At 36.6% G+C, this 11,226-nt stretch overlaps 1 protein-coding gene across 1 annotated transcript in view; it reads left to right on the top strand.

Moving 5' to 3' along the window:
* LOC140337343 (arf-GAP with SH3 domain, ANK repeat and PH domain-containing protein 3-like) overlaps positions 1-10,799 on the top strand; it is a 29,069-nt gene extending 18,270 nt beyond the window's left edge. Inside the window, 13 exon segments of the mRNA XM_072421067.1 lie at positions 79-127; positions 239-399; positions 572-705; positions 796-887; positions 2,845-3,013; positions 3,094-3,179; positions 3,275-3,390; positions 5,473-5,540; positions 5,930-6,031; positions 6,711-6,906; positions 8,289-8,463; positions 9,351-9,415; positions 9,899-10,799. Of these exon segments, the coding sequence (XP_072277168.1) occupies positions 79-127; positions 239-399; positions 572-705; positions 796-887; positions 2,845-3,013; positions 3,094-3,179; positions 3,275-3,390; positions 5,473-5,540; positions 5,930-6,031; positions 6,711-6,906; positions 8,289-8,463; positions 9,351-9,415; positions 9,899-9,963 (1,478 nt within the window). The 3' untranslated portion in view covers positions 9,964-10,799.
* Positions 10,800-11,226: the final 427 nt, after the last annotated feature.

The following is an 11,226-nucleotide window of genomic DNA, read 5'->3' as shown; positions in this document are numbered from 1 at the left end:
TAAATAGGGTTTGGCTAAATTTGGTAGAAAAAGCTAGGACTATAAATAAACATTAAACACTTGTGTTTGCCTTTTTAGATAACAGAACTTATCACTTTCAAGCAGAGGATGAATCGGAGGCATTCGTGTAAGGATTAAGAAATTATTTTTCTTGCACTTTTTGTTCTTTTGCTTTCATTTTTTAAATTCCATTCTGTACAATCATTCATTTTTTTTCAAATTCATCTTTCTTGTAAAGGTGGATATCTGTACTGCAGAACAGTAAAGATGAATCACTGAATGCAGCCTTTGGTGGATATGGAAGCTCTAGTGACAGCTCCCAGCAGCTAACAAAGCAGATCATTAATGAGATCAGATCCTTACCTGGGAACCAAGTGTGCTGTGACTGCGGAGCCCCTGGTGAGCTATATTAATTTAGGCTTTTCTTAATCCATTTGGTCTCCTTAACCAGTTGACATCTTTGTTTTGTCCCGATATTGCTCATGAATTTCATCTCCCTTCTTATACGTAAAATGTTTATTCCTATGCTTATTTGCTTAATTTGTTTGTGTCTGTTTTCTTCTTATGACAGATCCTTCCTGGGTCTCTACAAACCTAGGAGTTCTCATCTGCATTGAGTGCTCTGGAATTCATCGTGACCTAGGGGTACGCTACTCACGAGTCCAATCTTTAACTCTGGATTTGCTGAGCACGTCTGAATTATTGGTAGGTAATCACATGTTCAAATATAAGCCGATTCATTTCCATATCTAAAATCCTCCATCTCATACGTGTACATTTTTATGTGTTTTTAAGCTTGCAGTTTCAGTTGGGAATTCCAAACTAAATGAGGTTTTTGAAGCTGTTCTTCCTACACCAAATCCAAAGCCCACACCTGGCAGTGATATGTAAGTCTCTGTGTGAATCTGCTGTTAATTGTGAGTTAAAATTACTGTAAGCTAAGTGTAAGACAACATTGCAAGATGAGACATATATATATCCCTATTTAATGTACAGCGTTGCGTAATATGTTGGCGCTATATAAATCCTGTTTAATAATAATAATAATATATATATATATATATTTATATATATTTATTTTAAGTTTTAAATATTTAATAATGGTATTAATTTACGGTGTGTACATCGTTCATGGACCGGACCTCTCCATAGATCAGAATGGGCAATGTCACTTTTTTGTTGCTGGAAATGATCACTAATGATTGTTTTCAGCAACAAAAATTGAACATGTGTATGCAGCCTTGGAATGTCAATGGTGGAATTGTAAAGGTTGTCTGTAAAGTTATCTCCAAAAGATACAAGAAAATTGTCAGATGGTTTAGGCTTAGTCTACACCAGAGGTCAGCAAACTTTTTTGGCCACTAGGCCATTTTAGGGGTAGGCAGGAGCACACTAGGTCATACTCTCTCTCGAGTCCCACCCTAATGGCTCCGCCCCCACCAGGAACGCCCCTTAAGCGAAACCCCTCTCCTCCGCAATGCATACGGAGGAGAGGGAATGTTCCCTATTTACCCGGGGGGCAGAAGTGTTAACGTCAGCCGCAGTAATTAGGGAAGAGAGCCACAACACTGAGGCTCAAGAGCCGCATAAAGTAGTTTGTTCTGGCTCTGCCGCGGGTTGCCGGGCGGGATAAGGCCGGAACGGCCAGGGTGCGGTAGGCCGGAACAAACTACCGGCTAGGCCGTATCTGGCCTGAAGGCCGGAGTTTGCTGATCTCTGGTCTACACGGACGGTTTCCCCAGCGTTTAACCTGAGGGTTTAAAAGCCCATGTTTGAAATTCCCATGCATTCCAATGGGCTAATCTACACCAGGATGTTTCCTTAAGGCATGTTTATGAGCGCTATCTATAACATTGCTTGCAACGTTTAAAAAATTAAAACGCGGGGTTAAGCTGGAAAACACCCCAAAACACAGGTAAATGCGTTTTTCTGCATTTAAAAGCACTTAAATCGTAAATGCATTAAAAGCGCAGGAAAACGCAGTATAGATGTATTACAGCGTTTTAAAGCTAATAAAAGTGCATAAAAATGCATAAAAACTCAGTAGGAACGTTTACATGCGCTTTAAAAAACGTCCATGTACATGCAACCTTAATCTTCCGGCATCTACACACTAAAAGGTAGACAAACCTCTTGTTATTCGTTTTTGAGTGTTTATGATGTATGAAAAAATTGACTTAGAATCCGGCACACAAAATCTGTACTTAAAGTTCTTAAAAAACCGTCTCAAATGATTGGGAAAACGTAACTGTATTGCAGTCGTATCAGATGACATGTACCAGAACAGGGGGGGTTATACAGCATTAGGCATGCTTATTTGCAGTGTTTATGAACACGTTCAGTGTTGTTTTCAGCTTCAATAGGAGTATTGTAATAACTTGTTTATTTCCTAATGCAATTATTCCACATAAAGCATGCCATATGCCCAGAAGACATGTATGGAATTTTTGGCTAATATATGGGACTTATTTGTTTGCTAGTGCAGATCAGATTTGTGTAAGGCTGTGTCTTACAATGAACAGCTGAGTGATTAGGAAGTAAAAGCAATTTAGAGTGGTTTCAATCTGTTCTTTAGGCAGATATCTCCCAGCATTTTGTCATAATAACATCACTCACATATTGTAAAAGTTAAGGAATAATCATATCGTCGTACAGGAATTGGATGTTGGGTTATCAGAAAGTGGTATGTATGTTGAAAAATGATTTGACATTAAATAAATAGTTGTTCTTCTGTTGATGCCAAATGATTGTTTGGAGAAGTGGGACACTCCCTGAAGCCTGCCTTTACATTTCATAAGTCAGACTGATGGTGTAATTTATACAGGGATCATTGTGTCTCAATAGGAATGCCAGAAAGGATTACATCACTGCTAAGTACGTGGAGCACAGGTTTGTGAACAGAGATAAGAGCAGCAGTCTTTATGGGCTCAAAGATGCTATTCAGAGGCATGATCTGATGGCACTACTGCACTGCATGGCGAATGGGGCAGATCTGAGCAAGCCGCTCAATCAGGTATCATCTTTTTGCTATAAATTCACACAGCTCTCCCTCTGTAACACGTCTCACACATGTTTTGCCTTCTTCCCTTGCAGGATCTCTGTGAGACTCCACTTCACCTAGCTATTTCTCTGTGTGAGAGGAACTGCCTCCCGCTGGTGGATTTCCTGATCCAGAATGGGTTTGTACAATTATTAGAGAATTGCCTAGAGCACATATACTGTTGCACATATTGAGATGCTCTGTTTTACTGGATGGATAACTCTGCTTTCACAGGGGAGCTCTGGAAAAAGTAACAACAGATGGACAGACAGCTCTGCACTATGGGGTCAGATATAACAAACCAGATTGTATACGACTTCTCCTGAGAGCAAAGGCATCTGTGAATACTGGTAACCACATGTCTCTAACTCCCACCTTATGCCTAGAAACATTGCTTACCACTTCTGAGCACGTAGAGTTGATTTAAACCATCATTAAAATCTAATGTATTTTATAGAGAAATAAAAAAAATGATGACCTCTTTTTGGTATTCCAGTTCACCTGGAATGGAGAGATGAAGATGAGAGGCAGTCGTCTGATTGCAGAGCTTTGTATTTGTATATTCACTGGAAAGTCAATAAAGTTCACTAAAATAAATGAAAAGTGAATTGAGCCGTAGCGCACCTTCTTCCAGAGTTTGATATAGAATTGGTGTGTGTGTAGTTGAGGGGCACATTACCCTGTGGCTGGTTTTTGATATAGGCCATAGGTCTGTTTGTAGCATTGTATCTGGTCTGAATACTGGCCTCAGCTGCATTAGGTTCTGGCCTTTCAAATCAACTGCATCCCAATCAACAGCCAGAAGGGTTAAATCCATAGCCATGTGCCGAATTGTATGAAAAGGTCCTTTTACATGCATGAATCTTGATGCTGTGTCCATGTCCATGTAGCAGCTTTTTGCTGCTGAGTTCTGTTATTTATTGTTGTACACTTTGGCTTTTGCTGGAATATAGCATGGCTTTTTTGGTATTAGACTCCTATCTATCCCCTGAAGAAGTGATATCATCCCTGAAACGCATCGGGTATTTTTGACATTGCTCAGATAGCAGTTCTTTGTCTATCTAACATTTGTTGTATAAGATGATGGTAATCATGTGCTTTGTGTAATGTTCAGAATTTTACTTGAAAAAATGATTGTTTGTAATAAAGTGTTCTATATACTTTTTATCAATCATTGCCAGCAATTCCTTATCTGTTCTTGTTTTGTTTTGTATTACTAGTAAAGGATATGGCAAACTACTGACTTTTATTCTCTAGTTGTGGAATAGGTATTATATCCCTGTACCCCGGAAACCATTATGCTCCCTATCGCTCTAATAATACAACATAAAATGTATTTTTTTTATGAAGTAATCAAGTGTAAATATCTGAATTTGATTTGGTATCAGCTTCTTACTGCCCCCTGTAACAGCTTCAGTTAAGCTCAGACTGGGAAAGGAAGAATTAGCATTAGAGCAGCTTTTACTGTCCAGGCACAGGCTGGGAAAATGACAAAACCTTAAAGGGATATTGAATCCAGCAGAAGAATATGAGGTATCCTGCCATACCAAGCTTGCTAGTGCTGTTTGCTAGAACTGTAAATCTAAGAAAAAAAATATGCAGACATACTAATCCTTTGTCAGGTACAACAGATTTCTTTATACCATATGTGTTTTATCTGTGTATTTAATTACACAGATATTATTTAATTTATATACCCTGGGCTGAATCAGCCTTAGTCACTATCTCACCAAGAATGGCAGTCATATCGCAGGGATGCCTCCGTGTAGATGTCTGGGAAATAGTGAGCAGTAAGCCAATCACACAAATAGGAAATACAATTTTTGTAGCATTTCATAGACCTTTATTGTACACACTGAACACATCCAGACTGCCTCACTAAAAGAGAGCAGTTTATTTTGGAAGATTTCAACATCTGCACGGTAAAATGGAAGAGAACATTTTAATAGTATTATAAAGTCATGTCAAACTGATATATGTACATTTTAAATAATATGTAGTAAAAGTAGAGTTTTTTTTAAATATGGTATTATAACATCTTATGACAGGCAGGGGCCTTCAAAACATTCTGTTAGTTCTTTTAACATTCATCAACTATCAATGTTCTTCTTTACAATCAACAGTCTGTACTTCTTTATTCTTTGACTTGAATGGGCAGAGTGACAGATTTTCAAGATAAAACCATGAAATGAGTCTGTTCAGTTGGGAACTAGTATAAATGGTTTCAAAACTCATCTCTGTGATTGTGGCTGTCATTGCGGGTTTGACTATTGTTTGATCTGATAATAGATTTCCAAACTAATTAGCCAAGTGAAGATCCCTCAAAGGTCTTGCTTTTACATTATCGAGTATCCGCATTGCTGTTTCTTTCTTTGTAGTGGTATACAATTTAACCAACAGAGGTTAAGCTGATGTCTTCTTTCTTTTAACAGTGAACCATGCAGGATTAACTCCTTTGATGGTAGCTCAAAACTTTAAGCATGCTGAATGTGAAGAACTGGTATGTAGTTTAAAACGGGGGATTAAGGGCCAACTCCAGATATTTCAGTTATGGGCAAATAGTTGGGAGTTGAATCAACTACAAATGTCTTCAATCCCTCAAGAATCTTGGTGGCGAGTCCCCTATCCCCTCATCTGTTCACCCTAAAATTGTATTTCCAAAATGATTTGTAGGAAGTACATTGTGGATCTGTTGGGAAAGCTCAACAACCCTCTTTAATCATTTTGGCAGGACCAAAAACCCCCAACAGATATAAGACACGAGTAGGCCATTCACCTATTCGGCAATGATGCAGAACTGAAATATCAGTCTAAATGGAGTTCACTTTTATATTTTTTATTACCTTAATGGAATGCAATTTTATAACATGTTCTCTTCTTCGGTCAAAGCTGGAAAGGGCTGCTGAAGGGAATTTTAGTGCTGAACTAGATTTTGACTGGTTTCATCAAGAAGAAGAAATAAGCAATAGTGATGAAGAGGATGCAGAGAAGGTGAGTGGAAGCCAGCAGTTCTGCTAGAAACTATTTATAGTGTGATTTTTAAGAGGGACATTTTTGCTATACACCACCAGTATTTTGGTACATTTACACCAGCATATTTAGCTTACAAGAAAATATGCAAGTTTACAGCGCTGCGTAATATGTTGGCGCTATATAAATCCTGTTTAATAATAATAATAATAATATATTAGTTGATACCCCTATATATGTCATTTGACCTACACGAGCTAAAAATTTGCATTTAAAAAGGGAATGACAACCAACATACTTCATATAACATTGTCAGAAAACATGAAAAACTTGACGGCAAAAATATGCTCAACGTAAAGGCAACAGACTTATAAAGGAACAAATTTCACTTACCTTCACTTCTATCATCCCTATATATATATATATATATATATATATATATATATATATATATATATATCTGACCATGAAAAATAAAAAACACTTTAAGGAAAATAAGGGGAAAGGAGGTATGATATAATTATATGTGGGCAGACCGAACACAGACAAACATTTGATGAAAAAGAAAGATCTCTCATTAGAAAAATACCAGCTGTGCTTTTCTATCCAATGTAAACATCTAGAAATTGGTGTTGTATTAATGCCTTCTGTGGGAATCTGTTTACATCAATTACTGTGACTTCTTTCGTTCCTTTTTCAGCTGAGCCCATTATCATTGCCCCAGAATCCCTTGTTACCACCTTCGGTCAGGCCTTATTCCAGGCAGAGCTCACTGGGACTGGACATCAGTAACAGGACTTATGAGACTTTTGTTATGCCTGCAAGAGCTCCACCAACTCAGAGATCTCAGAGTGTGGAAAATCCACCCCCTCTACCCGCTAAAATACACAGTCGCAGTAAGCAGTTCTCATCTTTTTTCATTTTTTTTTTTTACCAGTGACCAGCTAATGGGCTGACAAATAAAGCAATTTTCTGAAAGCATCAGTTTAAATAAACCTTGCTATTGCCTTATTTAGGCTGAACTCCAGGCACCACTAGAATAAATTTTAAGGATGTAATGAATTTTAATACAAATGTACAGTAGTTTCTTGCAACAGTTTAAATTGTTCTTTAAAGGTGCATGAACCTAAATAGGTTCTGTAGTTACCTGCAATGTCTCAGGTTTACAAAAACATCAGGATAAAGCTGCCATTGTTATTGAGATAGATAGGTGTACTCTATGCCACAGAAAATAGGGTTCAGCTGACCAGTCTGCAAGTTTAAAGAAGGCAGGGGTTCCAGACCAATCTGCAGTAAAGGCAATCAGATGAAAACAAACCCAGGTTGCAGCAAACAGTGCAAAATGTGGAACATTTGCATATTATCAATATAAATCACTTTCAAAAAGCTGCTATTATGATGTATATTATTATGCCATGTGCTGAGCTTGGTCTATAGGGAGACTTCTTTGTTTTTTTGCATTTGAACGAACTTGCATGAACCTAACTTTTGTTAGTTAGAATTGCTTTTCCTATACCACCCAGCATGTATGTCATGGTGGGGCATTATTTCAAACAAAGTATAACTATATTGTATGAAAAGAAGACATATATTTAAAAGACTGCTCTTTGTTCTGATATAATAATTTTAGCATGGCATTGTATATATATATTTTAACTGGCATTGTATATATATATTTATATATATATATATATATATATAGATGGATAGATATATATAGCATAATGGGATGAACAGGCTGTTTGGCAAATAGAATTATACATTAAAATCATAAGTGAATATATCACCATCTAAACATTACATGTTCCTTTTCTGAACACTCTGATCCATACTTTATAGATAGCCAGCTAGGATGCGATCGGCTGCAATAGAATTCAGTGGTGGTATTTTCAAACACTATTTGCCACTTCTCAGCTGTTTGCCACTTCAAAAAGTGGAAAAAATTTACTCCATTTACATGAATTGATTATTCTCTCTTTAATGTGAAAACCAGTTCCTGGTAATATGTACCGTATTTATAGTCACTTAGACCAGTTGTTTTTGTAAGGTGGCAAAGCATTTATTTTACCAATTATTTATTTATTATTCTTAAAGAGAACCATCAAGCTTGATTTTGTGGCAATGTCCACATGTATTGCTTAGCAGTTTAGTTTTTTATCCTAAAATCCGAATTTGTAGCATCTGGCAAAATCAGTGAATGCAATATTGATTAAGTAAAGTATGTACAGTTCTCCCAGTTGATGCCACATCTAACAAGTATATTTCTCATTCTCTTTAGAAGGTCATGAATTGTCTTCCCCCTTTACTGGCAGTTTGGAGAGACCACTCAGTACTTCCTCTTATTCTCCAACCAGAGAGGATTGGGAGGGAGTTTCTGATGCAGGACTACAGCGACGGGCATCTGAACCAACTCGGTATATTGCTGAAAACAGTCATAGTCCTGGGCAGTTTAGGTGAGAATGACATTCATAAGGTTTCTCTTTTAACAGAATACATTGAACCTAAAACTATCATGTTAATACCAAATTAGCTTAAATCCATAACCTCAAAAGTGCCAAATTATAACTTTTTTATTTAATATTAATATTGTTTTTAATATTTAATATTTTAGTGTGTTCAGGGAGTCCTTGAACATAGGCCCCATCTCACACCGTTCCTAACTAGAACTTTAGGTCATAGCTTTGGCATGCTCCATATTGACCCAACATTATTGACAAAGACCACAAAAAATGATTTGCTAACTACCAAAGGTATGTGTTGGTACCATTTGGCATTTGCTTTCTAAAAGCATGCTAATTTTGTATGTATTTTCTTGATTGGTATAAACTGTGCCAAGTTCACTTAAAATGCTAAATCGAAATAAAACCAATACATATATACTCAAGTATAAACCTCATTTTTTTTTTTACCTGGAAAGAAATAATCTTGGTTTATACTCAAAACTAGACTGTGCTGTGTCCTCATGTAAATGCATAGCATAGTATTGCCATTTGAGACATTATTACAGTTTGTTACACACTGTACAAGAGGACACAGTTCCATCTAAGGGTGGTCATTTGTATTTAAGTGTATACAGATAACATTTTTGAATTCATATTGTTGATTTGACTTCCTCACAACTTGTATTTGAGGAATGTTCATTGGCAAGAATTTCAGTCCACCTGTGCAGTCTCTAACAGAAAAAGCTTGTAGCTTATGTGTGATCTTTTCCTAATAGCATAGCTGATGGGTGGCAACTCCTTTCAGAATAGATAATATAATATATAGATATCCAGATAGATATTGAAAGCCAGTGGGTGGTTGAATCCCTTAAACTGATATCAGTCTCTTCATATTGCAGCATGGATGGAGTGAAGTCCTACAGGAGAGTGAGATGCTCCCAAAATATGGAAAGTTCAGCACAAGGTAGGCCTCCTCTGTTGTGGTTATCAACACCCAGTGCCCTGGTAAATGTTACAGGTGTGGTGGAACAGAAGCAAAGGAAAAGGTAGTAATTAACCCCCCTAGCGTTCTAATTCTGTCCGTATTTCCATGCAAAAAGCGTTACATTTAATTTAATAAATTTAATATTAAACTTAAAATAAAAAAACAGAAAAATCTTAAAATCTGTTTTATTTTTTAAACGACCCCGAGTGTGACTGGGGATTACCGCTTTTTGCATGGAAAATCTACCCCCAGTCACACTCTGGATTATTGCTAGGGGGGGTTAAAGGTAGTAAAGGTTCTGGTGCGCTTCTCTGCTCCAGTTTTACAAATAAAACATGAGTGGATTACTGTGGCCAGCAGACTATAGCTTGTGTTTACTTAAAATGCTAGCACAAAAAAAATAATTTCTTTACCATAAAAAGGAAGTAACAATTTCATTTTTGTTGGGTCCTTTGATTTCAGGTGGAATTTCTAGAGGAAGGTTTCATCGTGATGATAATCAGCAGCCTTCCATATCTCCACAGTGATAAATTACCTACCAACATGGGACTGTCTGCTTTAAAGAACAGTAAACGTTAATATTTCTACCACCATTTATATATAGTACTTTTGCAACAAGGAATAATAAGGATTAACCTTCAGACAATCCTTGAAAACATTTAACAAGTTCCATCTATTTGCATTTTATCTGTTCCATAGTCTATTTAAATAGCTTTAATGCCACTTCAGTTACTGCTATATATATAGACATATTGTTTTCTTTATTTATTCCTGTTTTTTATGTCTTCTATTGAAGTCAAGCAAACATACACATATTCTATTGCTGAAACTGTTAAAGTGATGATAATAACCTTGCAAACATTTTACAAATGCTTCTACATATACCACATGGAAGTGTTTTTACTAGATGCAGTTTATTTTTACCTTTTTATGTTGTGAGTATATTATAAAGCTAGCTTTACCTTCTCCTTTTCAAGAACATGTCAAAGGGAAATAAAAAAATACAAATGCAGTACATCTTTTTAACATATGCACAATATGCTGTGTTTTGTACATTTAAAAACCCTGCAAGTACAGAAAAACACCTGTTGGTATCTCCGAAACGCACTTCGGTACTGATTTCCTGTTGTGGGCCAACAACACACAGCATTTTCATGGATTAGGTGAGGTCAACCTTGCCTAATGTCTTTTTACTAAACTACTCAAATACTTTCAATCACAGATCTCCACAACATAAAATGAATCTTTTTGTAGTATGAGATAATGCAAGATAAATGAGATCATGTTCATTGTTAGAAGAGCCATGCACTTTAACAATACTTATCCCTGAACTGTCTTAATAAATGAGCCTGGCTGAGCTTTATTCATTTTTTGCCATGTGTTTTTGGCAGGTTGCCTAAATGGCCTAATGTGGGAAGGAGACAAGCAGACCTCCAAAAGCATTGTAGAAAACATCAGAAATAGAGTGTCAGTGATAGAGTTACATATGTTCAATATATCTCTTTATATTTTTCATTCCAAGTGTGTAGGCGTATTTGCTAATTATCTCATGTAATGTGTTTGTCAGCTTATGGCACAGTTTTCTTAGCTGAGAAAAGCTTTCTGCACATTAGCAGTAAGGTCTAATGTGTTAGCTGTATCTTGACACTTGGAATGTACCTTGTGAATTATTACAAGGCTGATCTGTGGGTCCTGTTAGGTTTGGGTTCCCTTTACATTTCTTATAAGAAACTTTCCTACTATCCTTTTGGAAATATGTCCCTGGGTAGCTCAGAAAGCAGCCTTTTTTT

The sequence above is a fragment of the Pyxicephalus adspersus genome, chromosome 1, assembly GCF_032062135.1.
Source record: "Pyxicephalus adspersus chromosome 1, UCB_Pads_2.0, whole genome shotgun sequence".
In the NCBI taxonomy this organism is placed as follows: domain Eukaryota; kingdom Metazoa; phylum Chordata; class Amphibia; order Anura; family Pyxicephalidae; genus Pyxicephalus; species Pyxicephalus adspersus.
This window is presented reverse-complemented; position numbering and strand designations above follow the sequence as displayed.